The sequence below is a fragment of the Dermacentor andersoni genome, chromosome 5 (genome assembly GCF_023375885.2).
Source record: "Dermacentor andersoni chromosome 5, qqDerAnde1_hic_scaffold, whole genome shotgun sequence".
NCBI classification, from domain to species: Eukaryota; Metazoa; Arthropoda; class Arachnida; order Ixodida; family Ixodidae; genus Dermacentor; species Dermacentor andersoni.
This window is the reverse complement of record NC_092818.1, coordinates 205,443,026-205,458,098: the sequence shown is the minus strand read 5'-3', so window position 1 is coordinate 205,458,098 and position 15,073 is coordinate 205,443,026. Positions and strand designations below refer to the sequence as shown.

The 15,073-nt window shown below is 47.1% G+C and overlaps 1 protein-coding gene across 1 annotated transcript in view; it reads left to right on the top strand.

The window, feature by feature from the left end:
* The first annotated feature begins 5,931 nt into the window (after positions 1-5,931).
* Positions 5,932-15,073, top strand: part of LOC126531857 (inactive peptidyl-prolyl cis-trans isomerase FKBP6-like) — a 67,804-nt gene continuing 58,662 nt past the window's right edge. Inside the window, exons 1-2 of the mRNA XM_050179598.3 lie at positions 5,932-6,123; positions 12,020-12,153. Of these exons, the coding sequence (XP_050035555.1) occupies positions 6,085-6,123; positions 12,020-12,153 (173 nt within the window). The 5' untranslated portion in view covers positions 5,932-6,084. The remainder of the gene's footprint in view (positions 6,124-12,019; positions 12,154-15,073) is intronic.

Sequence of the window (15,073 nt, the reverse complement as noted above, 5' to 3'; positions counted from 1 at the left end):
CACATGCGTGACGTATTCAAAAATTGCGATACCGCCCCGCTGCCTCTGACGACCTGTGACGTATCAAAATTTCGGCCAATCAGGTGAGGCCAAAGGAACGGTTCCCCAACCGAACCGTTATAAGATTCGGCCCCAGGAGTCGATTTTGTGTGGGATCATCTGGGGAGCCGCGCGTTGCATCAGTATTTGACAAAAGGTAAACGCAACTGGCGTTTTCTCCTGCCGCAACTCGTTTCTCAAGCATGCAGACCAGCTGATCACGAACCGAATCCCTTTCCTAAATCTCTGGATCAGTCTAAACAAAGAAGGTTGAACTAACGAAGCAACGGCGATGCACGTGACCGTTGAATAGATGGTGACAACTGAACGCATCTCGAGTTAATCGCTCGGGCACCGAATCGGTGAAGAAACTGGCCTTCACAGCGCAGATGTCAATAACTACCGCCATCCAAAAGGAGTGAAATAGGCAGCAAACTGTTGACCGTCGAAAAGCTGTCAAGTCTCAACCTAGATTTGGCGGCGCGTAAGGAATATGTGTGTGAGGAGTGGTGGCATGGGCGGGAAAAAAGGAAAAAGAAAAAAGGAACCTAAATAATATTGCCTATTGTAAGCCGTTCCATGCTTTGAGACAAATATTAGGTAAAGCTGTATAGGTAAAACTATACTGAATAGAAAAAGATACTCCAAATCGTCTGTACATTTATTGCGACGCAGTATAGCGTATGCATCCATGTTAATTTTTCCGCGTGCAAGTGCTTTTGTGGTGCTGCCTTGGGCGTGTTTCTGAATTTCTCATCTTGGGCTCAGATAGATCGCACCGTTCGTTCAAAATTTACTGACGACAGACACCGTTGGCTTCTCTGCCGCAAGCGCAGCGTACAATTCCAGGCGATGTCACCCAGCTGCAGAGACTGGTCGAAAACATGGAGGGAAAGAAAAACGGCCGGAAAGAAAAGTTTCCCGCGCTTCTCCGCCTGCCTTCCCTAGTGGCGCACCTTTTTTTTTCTTATTCTTTTTTTCCCCCTCCTAGCTCCATACTGCGGTTACCCGGCCACGCTACCCGGCCTTGGCTCGGTTCTCTCCTCTTGCCCGCATTCTTCCCCGCATTCTTCCCCGCCGCTGGACTGTTTTCCTTTACTTCCTTTTTTTTATTTTCGCTTAGCCCGAGCCACCAGAGGGTATATCAGCTTGTCGTTGGAAGTAGGCATGCGCGTTTGCTCTAACAAGCTTTAAGATAGTCCTTTACATTGCTTGGCTTGTTCGTTCGCACTCGAATTTCGCAATGAAGTCGTATTCTTTCTTCTTGTGTTTTTCACAGAGCGTTTAATTAGTATTTCTGCTTTCCATGGTTCATGCGAAAAGGCACCTCCTACCCAGTCGAACCAGACCAGCTGCGTACGAACCAGTTGAATAGCAATGCAAAGCGTTTTACCAACGCAAACAAACAAAAAAATTCGACCTTTTAGCGAAACGTGAGTTGAACCAAGCAGCAGTACGAACAAAGTCATTAAACAAGAATTTAAAGAAGTCCAGAGTCGCAGTCTGGTGCTTCTGCAGTCTTCATCAGCTGTGGCAGCATGCGAAATGATTGTTATTATTGCAGTTATGTGCATAGTGCAATATATTTTATGCTGTCTAACAAAAAATGCGTGGATCCAAAGTTCAGTCGGCAACTAAAGCCGGCCCGATGCATTGCCGGTTTGTCGCACCGACGAGCGTTTGGCGCGCTCGGCGTTGTAAGATTCGTCGGAGAGAGAGAGAATAACTTTATTGAATTGGGGAAAGGGGGATAGGGGATTAGGAGCTTGATGGGTGGAGCCCCAAGTTCAGGGCTCCACTGGCTTCTGCCGCTAGCCGAACGTGACCAAGAAGAGCCTTCTGCACCTTCGGACGATCTCGCCGCTGCCACCATTTGTTAGAGTTGTCGGACGATCTACGAGCTGTAGGCCGATCTCACCGCTGCCATTCAGATGTAAGATTTGGCAGTCGTAGCTGTAGGAAGGAGCTTGACTCTTCGTCGGGACTTAGGAGAGCAGGATTTATTTACATGTTATTTACAGTTGAACATGAGATACATCGACAGTCTAGCGTGACTCCCAATTGGAGCCCGCAAGACGAGCATACAGCAAACAGCTTACGAACACACAGCTCACGAGTACATTTCGAGCACACACACATGTTCACGGTCTGAAATCGACACCACACGAATTTCGTAGAACTCGGAGCCGTTTCGGGTAGCGCGCCCGAGTAGCACATTGTCTTGCGTCGTGGTCGGCGCGTGGGAAGGAGCCTTCGTCGGCTTTCCCGCGGCAACTCCCCCACCCGTATAGCACATCAGGTCCGCGTTGTCGTGTTGCGCACAAAGCTTGCTTCGTCGAACTCCTTCAGTCATAACGGCGACGAGGCTAGAGCGTAACGGTGGCCATTTCAGCACAAAGCCTGCTTCATCAAACGCATCCTAGCTGAAGCGACGGAGAGTGGAGGATGCGCGTATTGTTCCCGACACAAAGTCGACTTAATCACGCCGTGGCTAGAGGTTGGCGGCGGCGTTCCAAGATGAGGTTGCCACCGCTGGCGTAAATGGCTGGCAAACTTGCACTGCAGCTAGCTGGCCGTTCTTAACAGCGTCCAGTCGTGCTGGGCATCGTTCGAAGCACGGGAAGCTCAGAACAAAATGTCATATATACGAAAAACGCCTGAAAAAATTTGACGATAACAGGTGGGCAGCTAAGGTATTTAAGTACCTATACAGAAAGAGCGTTGACTCACAATGGCGGAAAAGAACTAGGAAGCTAACCAGAAAGTATGCCAGACACGAGGACGGAGAAAGACAGAGCATTAAACGACAGGTTAAAAATGCGGAAGGTAAAAATGGGATAAATTCAATGGTAAAGAAGCATAGTGTTGAACTATATATCGATACTTGAAACAGCAGATCAGGAAGGAAGCGTTTTATGATAACTCAAGAGGCAATGCTCTACTCTTTGAAGCTAGGTCAGGATATCTTAGAACGTGGAGCTATAAAAAGAAATTTAACGAAGAAGAAGACACGTGTACTGTATGTGGTAAATCTGTAGAAACAATAGAACACCTCATACTAAAATGTGATGGTATCCATCCCGATGTCGATGCGGGCACAGTCACGCTTCCTGAGGCCCTAGGGTTCAGAGATAACAATAGTCATGTAAATAAATATGCGGTGGAAATTAGAAAAAAGCGATTGGAGGACTGGTGGCTCAAAAGCAGGGAGGTGACATAAGGTTAAAAGTGTAGGAAGACCTATTTAAACAAAATGGAGAATTTTAATAACTGAAAACACAGTTAAACAAAAATAAAAAGCTGAGTATGGTGGAAACTGCCATCACCCCGTTTCAAAGGGGGCGCTCCTACCTTCCACCCATCCATCCATCGTGCTCTGACGAAGCCCGGCAGCGTATTTCCAATTGCTAGTAGGTACAGCGGGACGTGGCATTTGTGGAGACGACGGACGTTTGCGCGCATGCGTGAGCATGAGCGGGTGCGAGAGAAGAAATGTGGGGACTTTTGCTCTTTGAATATACGACTCTGCCTAGGCACTACGGAGAAGTTTCTTAGCGCGTGGTGTATGCGCTTGTCCCCAGCAGAAGTCGCGGGGCGCGGTAGTGCTTAACCTAGCATCGCAAGTTAGCGGCTCGACGCAGTCATATTGATTCACTCGTGTTGTTTGCTCATTAAAACAACGTGTCACTATTTCGCATTATTGGCGGCGCCTCCAGTACACCAAAGCGGCAACGGGGACATCAAAGCTATAGAAGCAGGACTGGTCCGTGGGTTGGGGCTCGCAGAGACCGGCGCGTGCCAGGGGAGTATAAGATCGGCTGTCCGCTATGAACACCCCCTGGCACGCTTTGGCCTCCGCGGCCCCAACCCACGGGCCGCCCTGCTTCCAGCTTTGATCCTCCCGCTACCGCTTGGGTGTCCCGGAGATCCTGCGCCGCCTGCTTTAACAGAGACATTGAGCCTGTCCGCTATTCCGGCAAATAGGGGTGGTTTGGGCGGAGGATTGCAGGATTTGTGGGGGCGTAAACGTGAGCGGCCAGAGCGGTGCAGCCGCCTGGTGGCGTAGAGTTCAACCAAAGAAACACAGAGCTAAAACTACGCATTAACCCACCATATTCCGCTGCGCTGCAGGTGCAAATTTTTGGCAGCGGCGTAATTGTGAACACGATTACGCCACTGTCGAAAATTTACACCAGCAGCTAAGCAGAATATAGTGATTAGCTTTGTGTTTGTGTGGTTCATGTAACCGGCAAACCGCCCAGCTTGCCGGGATACCGGACGTACAAAAATTCTCTAATATAACCTCAGGTGCTCTCCTGAGGCCTCGGTTTGCCGGTTACATGTGCCCTCCTGGAGCAGTGCTTGAAAGAAATGCAATCTATCGTCCGCGACTAACAAAGTGACCCGCGTCTTATACACCACAGTCAGAACCTTGCCCCTTCAACAGTGATCACCAAATGGAGCGTCCGTGTCCACTGCCTCACCGCGCGGGCAGTCAGCGGCGGAGCGTAAAGAAACTCGACGCCCCCCCCCCCCCCCCCCCTCCCCGCCATGTCGGCACGCGTAGGGTCAAACGCACGTTACATGCGCAAGGAAACTTCTCCCCCGTAGTGCCTAGGCAGAGTCACATATTCAAGGAGCAAAGGCCCCCAGATTTTTTCTCTCGCATCCTCTCTTACTCGCGCCTGCGCAGAAACGTCGAGCGCCACGCCCCGCTGTACCCGGCCTGGGGCTCGGCCCATGTGGCTGGCCGCGTGCCGATGTAGCTGGAAGTAGACAACGGGCCGACTGTTTTCGGAAGTCGGGCGGCCAGTGAAGCCGACTTCCGACTATTTCTCAACAATCGGCCAAGCATCGGCAGTCGGCTAGAGTTGCTTGGGTACCCACTCTGATTACAAAACAATTATCTCCGACTCGCGAGGGGCCTGTCGGAACGTCGAGCAAGGCTGGGCTCCATACTTAGCCCACCGACTACTTCAAAGTTGCACCTACACCGGGGACCCCGCTCACCGGAACATAGTATGGGATAGTATGGGCTCCTGCTCATATGGGTCTCGAGGGGAACGAGGCAGCCGATGCCGCCACCCGCACGCTCTCTCTCCGGGCCTCCTTTCTCGACCCCCTAGATCAGGATCTCGAATTCAATCCCGCGTATTCTTTTAAAGACATTGTCCTGCATTATCAATCTGGCCATAGCCATTACCCTCGCCCGAGTAAGGGACTATCGAAGACGGAGGAGCGGCTTCTACTCCGTCTCTACACGAACACTCTGATGTGCCCGGCAGCACTCAAACATTTTGATCCTTCCTTCACGGGCAGTTGTCCGCACTGTGCGGAGAAGTCTTCGGACAGCTACCACATGTTGTGGGCCTGCCCATGCAACGCAGTTATTGCCCCTCACCCCAAGCCCACTGGGCAGGACTGGGCTCTAGGCGACCCTGCTCGGCTGCTATGACCTGCAGGCCCAAAGGGCCTTGGTCAAGCGCACCCGGGCAGCAGCCGAAGCCACTGGGGTCGCGTACTGGTATCCCACCTAGTATCTTAAGGGCCGGGCCCTTAAGGACCGGCTTATGCATACCTCCATGTGCTTCTCTTCTGAGAGCAATAAAAGTTTTTCACCACCACCACCACGACGCGCATTTAGCCACGCCAGATCACGATCTCCCGACGGTTACGAAGCGCCTGCCGCTCTCGGCACGGACGGACTCGAGAGTCGAGTCCATGGTTGGCACGGTCGGCCGTGCTCTCGCTTAGGCACTAAGACGATGATGATAGTGATCTAAAGAAAGGAAGGACGCTTGGTAGCCACTAAGCGCACTTCAGCTGCTGCAGCACACTCCAGTGAGAGGAGGAAAGCGGCGACCAATGGCAGCTACGCGCGCCTGCTAGCTCCTGCCAGTGCCTCCTCTATCGTGTACCTCTCACTTTCCTCCTCGCTCGCGAAAAGAACCGACAGACAACGAATGCGAAGGACGAGACTTACGTCCTTACTGCTTCAAAAGAAGTGCTTTTACAGTAGCTGCGAGTGGTGGAGGTGCTTAATCAATGGAACAGTTGACAGAAGACGGCGGGGTGCTGAAGGAGGTGGGTGCCGACGTGCTGTCCTTTTATCGTTACGCGCCGTGCACAACTATACACGCAGCTCGGTCCGGCGCGGTCGTAGCGTATACGTTCAGGTTGCGTTTCTCGCTGTGGTTTCTACATAGTCGATTTAAATGCATGTGGCAAGGAGGATTGATGTCATCTTATTACAACTAAATGAGAATTTTTACTATCATGCAGGGGTAGTTGCAGCTAGGTCGCATTTAAACGCTGTAACTGTGAAACAACGCTCCACAAAATGGATTTACCCGAGAAACGCCGATCGGCGTTCGAGGTTCGACAACCAGAGCACATATTTGCTTCATTTTTAAACTGCAGCGACTGCCCATGTTGGTTGACGTAGTGATGGTCAATAAGCCATCATAAGGCGGCAAAGTCAAAGCGCGCGTCACCGTACGGTTTCAGCCCCACGTAACTTGTCCCCCGTAACTTGAGCGAAATACTAAAGATATGCAAATGCCACGTAGCTGGACATAACTAAGGGAATGTCGTTTGCCGTAGCTTGGAGATACTCAGATTATTTCTTTTTCATTCCGCCTAATTATATAATTAGCCTTAATTAATCAACTTCTCAAATATTATAATTATATAAAAGTGTCGATGAGAAAATTGCAGAGCAACATGAAAAACTCCCGATACAGCTTTAAGTTGCTCAATACGTGCTACATAAAAGTGTTTTTCCGAGCGCGAAAGAAGCAATCGCAAATACACGCAAAATCGCCGCGCCACTTGCCGCTCGAGCACTGCCTCCTTTACATTGGCTCGAGGCACCTCGCGTGTATTCGCGGGCCTCATTCACGCTCGGAAAACCCAGGTGTAAGAATGCGGAGAACACTTTCATGTAGCGCGTATATCTTGCAACAGAAAGCTGGATCGGGAGTTTTTCATGTTCCACAGGTTTCTCATTGACACTTTTCATCCAATTATAATTGAGAAGTTGATTAATTAATTAGACTAGTTATCTAATTTGGCGGAATGAAAAAAATAATTACAGGGTCTTTTAAGATCCCTCTTAACAGGTGAACGGCGAAAGCCTACGCTCTTAAGCAAATTTACACCCTTTGGGGTGTATCCCTGCCACACAACGGTAATCGTCATCTGCCTTGCTTGCGCTTCCTTTCTTGAAAACGCCGCGCCCGCTACTTTCCTGTGGTAAATGATACGTTATGCTGATAACGCGCATGCCGTTCGTTACTGGGAAGTACCGGGTTCGCCGCGTTAAAGAAAGGAAATGCGGACAAGACAGATGACGATTATTGTTGCGGCAAAAGGGTGTAATTTTTCTTAAGAGTGTACTTGACTACAATTGGTCATTTCATACCCATTACAAGTCATTAAAAGCCATTTCAGTCATATTTAGTTATTACTGCTCACTACTAAGCATTTTTAGTCATTTGTAATCAATTGTGATCACTTACAAGCCGTCATTAGACATTTTGGTCATATCATTATATATAGTCATTTTAGTAATCATCACAAGTCATTTCAGTCATTACTAGTCATCACTAAACATATTTAGTCATTCCTAATGAATTGTGTTGGGTTGCTGAGCACGAGGTCGCGGGATCTAATCCCGGCCACAGTGGCCGCATTTCGATGGGGGCAAAATGCAAAAACACCTGTGTACATAGATTTAGGTGCATGTTAAAGAACCCCAGGTGGTTGAAATTTCCAGAATCCTCCACTACGGCGTGCCTCATAATCAGAAAGTGGTTCTGGCACGTAAAACCCCATAATCTTTTTTCAATTAGTTTGTTTTTAATGAATTGTAGTCGTTACAAGTTGTCATTAGACATATTGGCCATTTAGTAGTAATTACAAGTCATTTCAGTCATTATTAGTCATTACTGCTCACTACTAAGCATCTTTAGTCATTTGTAATCAATCTGCCTCTTTCATTACCTGTCACGTTCCTGTGCTGCACGCCGCTGGAAACGTTTTGGAAGGGTGCCGGGGATTTTGCCCATGTTGAGTGTACGTCGGTTGTGCATTTCGTGGATCGCGATTTATTATTCATGGCTTCTCCGGGGCAGCATGTCGTTCACCCATCGACTATACTGGGTGAACAGGCCCGAGTGCACTGTTGTGGTAACAGTGCGGCCGATAAAGGTACGCTGAGTTTCGTCTGCCGACGCGGCTGCCTTAGAGTTCATTGTTGCTGATGTCAGCGCTTGCACATCGCTTTCTGTATTCCTTTTACACATTCACTAAACATTTTGCATATTCAAGAAGCCTTTGAGCGCAGCCTTCCACGTCGGATTTGCCAAAGCGGTGCATTTGTTTAGATCTACAGCTTCAAATCGCTGTTAGCTTCGGATGTTGTAGAAACGGCGCACCACTTTCTCAAAACATAGCAAAACATACATATCTGCGCATATGAGGCGTATTGTTCCACCTTGAGACGAATCAATATGAGCAGCCGGGCCACTGAAACAACTGCAACTGTCATCCGGACACATATATGTTACGGGCTGTTAATACTGATTCTCGCTTTTGTTTAACTTCATCAAACTTACAGTTTGCGAGTACCATAACCTTTTATTAGAGAAAACTGTGCTCGGCATAAGCCCTCATTTATAGGCCATGTAGTTCTCTCGCCGAAACGTGGATGCCATCGCTGACACCATTGGTAACTGAGCGAGTTTATGCCGCTGTACTGAATGCACCGTTTTTTATTTCCCATTTGACGTAGAGGTAAAAAGTGCTTCTCTGGAATTAAGAAATGTGTCAGCATAACAACACACAAAGACTCACAATCTGCGCGACTGCGACCGGCAACGTCAGGGACGGTGACCAAAGTACAAGATGTTTTATTGTCGCCGCTTGTCGCTTATTGTGTGCGTGCCGTGTGAAGTGAAGAGTAGTTGTTAAATCCCACAACTGAACTATGAGAGTGGTTTCTTCATCCTGACTGCTTATTTTTTAAGTTCAGGTCCATCGGTAGCGAGTGCATGAACTCGACGGGGTGAGGCCTAACTTAACCTTCGCTAAACAGGATCAACTTTGGCTCAAACTTCATGTGCATGGCTTGAGAGGACTGAAGCTCGTGCATTTCAACTTCGAAGGCATGTCGACGCATTTTGAGGGCGAATAATTATATATACAAGGGAATGAGTGCTGCAGCTATCGCGTTGTCGGTTCGACGGCTGATCGCGTAGGGTTCTGTCAAGCTATCATATGGTCGGCATGCTGATTTTGTCAGTGCCATCGACAAGAAAGCCCGTCGCGCTGTATGACAACTTGCACCCGTCTGTTGCGTTGTTGTCGGCCTGTTATGATCAGATGCTCTCAGTGACACTATGCCTGTCTAGTCATTTGCCTGTTGCTAGGCGACGGAAGTAAGCTGCAAAGTTTAATTTAATTTATTGCAGATATTTTTACTTTTGCCAGGAAACAATAAAAAAAAAATAAAACAATTTCTGTTAATCTCATTTCACATTCTTTTTTTTCGATGCTCGCGGCAGCAAACGGTCGTTGTTAGTACTATAGCGTGACATATTTCCTGTTGCCGCTTTTTGCCGAGTGACTCCTCTTGTTACATTTCTTTCTCTATTGTGACACAGTGCTGAATAGTCATCCAATCGTCGCAGTCAGCGTCTTGTCGGCCTCGTATCGACCGAGTGTTACCAGGCCTTAAACGAGTATGTGCAATCAGGCATGCGCTGCCATCACCAGCAAGAGTGTGCTGACGCTGCAAGAAAGCTGTGTCAGCAACATGTTTATGAAGTGTCGCCCAAGTATAATGCAGGGATTTATTGATAAATTTGACAGCCGTCAATGCAGGGCGGCAACTACGTACTTCAGGGTGCAGTCTGGACGAAGCCCTTGCCCTTTTCTGTTTTAAAGTGGAGTTGCAGTCTTACGCTACGCATGTTTTCTGCACCGCGCTGACGTCGAGCTACCAGTAAAGTTTCAACGCGGTACACAGCACAAGTGTTCTCTGCAGTGAGCGTCCGTGTGTCTCTATTTTTTTTTTTATGGGGTACTTTCTCTCGATATCTGGCCGCTAGGGCAGATATCGGGAGGGCAGATATCTTCATTCTTATGCCTTATGGCATAAGAATGAAGATACGCGTCTTATGGTAGAGGCATGGCATATCTATAATGGTGGAAGTGCATGCGTGAGTCAGCCTTCGATTACTTTACATAAGGAAGAGATTAAGTGCCTTAACAGTTCTCTCACGTAGACCGGCACATGTACCCGACTGACACGTGGTGATACCATTCCTATCTTGCGCAGATGAGTTTTGTGTCTTTTTTCTTTTTTCGCCTCAGTGCTCCCTTCAGTTGATAGTCGGCGTTTGTGTTGTCCACTTCTCTACTCTTGTGTCCTGTCTGTAGCCTCACCTCTTTTTTGCATAATGAATCCTTACCAACTAGCTCAGCTTTCTGTCGTTCGAATAATTAACAAAATTGAACTTTGACCATGCGACAATTCGCTGCGTGCAACGACTTCTTTCTTTTTTTCTTTTGTGGGGCGGGAGCACCGAAATGAAAAAAACCTGAAGGAAAGCATGTTGGTCACAATCAAATGCCTACTTTGGGCACATAATGTGATTACCGAAGGAATAACGAAGAAAACGTCAGATGCTTGGTCCACAGAGAACCATATGCATACTGCTTGGTATCCTACACCGGCAAGACAAGACTTTCCGGAGAGGTTGCGCTCAAAAAAGCATGTTGCAATCTGTCCGTCACAGTGATGGCAGTGAGCGACCATTATTTCTTTTTCTCGTCTGCTAGCCGGAGAGCATCTAAAGCTTTGCCAGGCGAAAATCCACTCGGCCAGACAAAAACGAACGTGCACCAAAGTGGCCACGCTGTAGTTGGGGCAACACTAGAAGAACGTATGCGCTCTGGCTGGCTCTGGCAGCCCGCTGGTATTGAGAACCAGAAAATTAGGAAGCTCAACGTGTCCTCTCGCATAAAAGTCAAACTACAAAAAAAAGAAATGAAGAATGTAGTTACCTTTGCTGGCTTTAATGTCTTGACATGGATGCTTTGGCGCACGTGAAAAAAATGTTGATATTCTTGTCTGTGACATGACGGCACAACTGAACCACCACAATGCTTCATCTAATCGGACCTCACTGCGTGCTTTGTCAAGTTGTCTGATAGTGTGTTGATTTGGCTTGTCTCGTTGTATGGGCCTGCGTACAACTTTAGAAAACTCAATGCACCTTCGGCGTGAAACGTTTATAACAACATTAAACCCCCCAATGTACCAGAAATTAAAATCTAAAGCACAAGTCTAAAGTCAATGCACCTTTTACATCAGAAGTTTATGGGAACTTTATACCCATTAAGTTTCAGAATTTAAATCCTCGCGCTCCGTAGATTCCGCGGCCTCTGCGAGATGCCACGACGAGCCTGCTTGCCATCAAAACGCCCTTGAAACTTTGTGCTTTGATGGAGCTCCTTGCATTATGTGACTCCAGGCGCATGGGCATTGCCACAAAATCCAACCCAAGTTTGCAATGTTCGAGTTGAAATGTCTATGTCTTTTCTAGCACGAGAAAGACATTCTAGATAAAATCCAGAATGATTTCCAGCACTGGGGGTTGTTTTGTCCTGCGGTGCATGGCAGCACGAAAAAATTTCGGAAGGGTGGGGGCTGAAGCCCCGTAAGCTGTCCCGCTGGCTACGCCCCTGCATCTTGCCTAATCCTCAGATCATGCCTCTTCCTTACTGCAACATTACCCTACCAACACAATGTATTCCTCTTTGCAATTGTTTCTTTTCTGTTTTGTTTTTCTTTTTCAATTCTTGGTGTTGTGTTCATTTGTTCTGACAGTTTCACATGGAATGAAGCCCTCCCATATGTAATGCCTCCGGGCCTTTAAGGCAGAGATAAATGAAATGCAATACTTTTGTGCAGGTGGTTCAACCTGGTGTGGGCCTACTGATCCCTGAAAATTGCACCATCATCTTCCACTACAATGCCTATGTAAGTGACAATGAGAGTGAGCCCTTCGACTCTTCCTGGCTGCGGAACCAGCCTCAGAGATGCAGGTCAGTACACCTGCTGCACATCATAATTCCACATAGAATCTCCTTAATCATAAAACACTAGCTTGCTCATTTGTGTATGTCACATCTGGCCAACCACTGCCTATAGACGGCAAAACTTGTGCATTGGTGGCTACTTATCATGCGCTTAAAAGGCATTAATTTTTACCCTGCATTGGCTTTGTGTCCCAGCAGTAAATGATGCCCACTATTCATAGTGACTGTAGTACCGATGGCTGTATTTTACTTGCTAGCAGGGAACTAACCAGGAGCTTTTAGCTTGTGCTATTTCAGTACTTCACAATCATCTTGCATTAATTAGTCACTATAAAATCCTTTTTCTATTGAGTGGAAACGTTTTGAGTTGGTGCATTGATTGTGGAAGTGTTTTTGTCACTGTCAGTTTTCAAGCTTGGTCCCAAAGAACGATGTTATTAAATAAGCCCAGCAATAATTCCAATACAAAAGCTAATAGCCCGTCAGGGTTATTGACGCCAATAAGCTACTAGTTTAGCATACATACTATATTAGTCTACTTTTCTTCTATGCACAACTTATTTCAGGACATAATGACAACTTTAGGACTAGCAACAATAGTTCAGGCAAGATTAAATATGTTCATTCCAAATATATTACAGTGCTTCTTTTGCTGCTTTTTTAGTAGACTGTTAAATAAAACAATCTTTAGCCTCAATTACTGACCCAATTCAGCTTTGATAATAGCTGCATGCCCACATCAAATAATGCATGTTGATGTTGGGCAGCGCTTCCGCAATCACAGCCTTCTTTGAGTTTTTATCATTGTGTGGCTGCTTGTTAGTCTCCCTTTCAGTGATACCTGGCATACATAGTAGCACACATTTAGATATTCGGAATTCGGAACTGTATGAAGCTTACGTACATGAAGGGTGATGTGACCGCGGAAGTTCACAACCAGACATCCTTGGATTGTGCTGGCACTGTTGGAGAAAGCAAACCCATTACTTAGGAGTGGCGCCTAATGAAATCGTGCATCGGAAGCTTTAATATTGACTCTGGCACTTGAAGCCGCTTCGAAATGCCTGTAATCGATCCTTCAAGGTTCTCACTCATCACGACCTCCACCTGCTGGAGAAACTCAGTAGCCTGTATGGCTATTGAATCTCACCAGTGGTAGGGCATATTTGTCTTTTTAACAGATTATATTGACCTAAAGCTCTTGTCTCACATCAAAAACAAAGGACTTTGTGACATTCAAGAAAGTCGCAATCTCCAAGTCGCCGTGGTCAGTGTGTAAGGAGGCTACTGGAATGCATTGCTTCATCTCCAGCATCAGACTGAAAGTTGATACCCTGGAATAAATGTGGTAGATAGATGACAGAGGAGTTGGTGTGGACCATGGAGGAAAGAAAGCGTAGAAGAGGCCCTGGCTAACACGGGTCAGTTGAAGAGAGTGTGGCAGAAGTCACGTGCTGTTTTTCGCAAAGGGGCACTGAGACTGGTGTGCCAAACATCAACGTTGCCATAACAATAGCGCACCTGAAGCTGCCGCTCTCAGCCTCTGAAAAGTGAGATAAGGTTTTCCGGCTTGTGTCTTTCTCTCAGGACACTCTGTTCGTGAGCCAAACTGACTTTGGAGTGTGGTGTGTAAGCTTGAACGTTGTGTTTTGGGCCTGTGAGTGCGAGTGTCAGCTAGCAACACACACACTCAAGTAACCACAGTGTGGGTCTTCGTCATCATCTTCAATGTGCTGCGGAAAAACATGGGGTTGCGTCTGCTTCACTAAAATTGTTGCAGAACTTTCGTAGGCTTTTTTCTGATGCGCTTCAGCAGCAGACACTTCGGACAGCTCATAGCAATGCAAGTTCAAAGCTCATACCTATCTGCTCCAGCGAGCTGATTGGAGGTGAAAAGAGAGATGGCACACCAACATGGCTGCACTTCCGGCGTCAAAAACGTGATGTCAGGGCCTCTCCTATTTTGTTTCTTTCCTTCACGGTGTGGACGGAGTAAAGCACCTAGGCAGATGGAACACAAATGTTCATGTTTATAGGAATTCAAAGTTGTGTCCTCAGAGACCTTGCGCATCCAGTAAGTGCTGTGGGCATGTCCAACAGGTAGTGCACATATGAATTGTAGCTGAAGGGCGATGAAAAAAAAGCAGTGTTTGGATGACCATGTTGTTATACACTTGCAATCTTCTACCCTAGTGAAAATTCCAATAGAAATACTAGTAGCCTCTAAGTTTAATGACAACTAAGAGCTTACTAACAAGTCGTTATAAGGAGAACCTAAGTTGCTACGGGAGAACCAATAGTCCATTTGCTTGTTGAAAGTCAATAGCCCAGTCAAAGAAAACACCGAGATTTATAATTGGTTTTCTTAACACAACTGGACGCACTGACCCCAAATGGTCCAACAGATGTTTGACACCCAATCTGAGATGCTTGTATACTCATATGCATGAACACATTATGGCAATTTGCTTCAGCGACTTACCCACCATTTCCCTATGTGCACTCTCTCTCACATGCTATATATGGAAGTTAAATTTTGGTCACCAAGTACTGCCAGTGGTGCAAGACAAATAAGTTTTATGGCAGATTTTCAACTTAAAGGAGCCCTGAACCACCCCATCGGGTTTGGTGAAATAACATAGCCTGCGGGTAGCATACGCTGCTGTGAATATCTCGGCCAATTGCATATAAGTTTGGCAGTCGTACGCGGTGCGTGGAGATCGCAAGCAGATCGCAAAGTCGCCTTTCTCTCAAACGCTCTCTTTTAAACAGAAGGCCCCGTCCTCAGTCTCTTCTATATGCTTTATTTCATCATCAGACACTTTATTTCGTCATTCCTTTAGACGGCTGCTATTGGCCGATAGCTTACATGAAGCTGCAGTCGACTACATGGGTAGATACCGTGGCCGCCACAGGGTGCCACCAT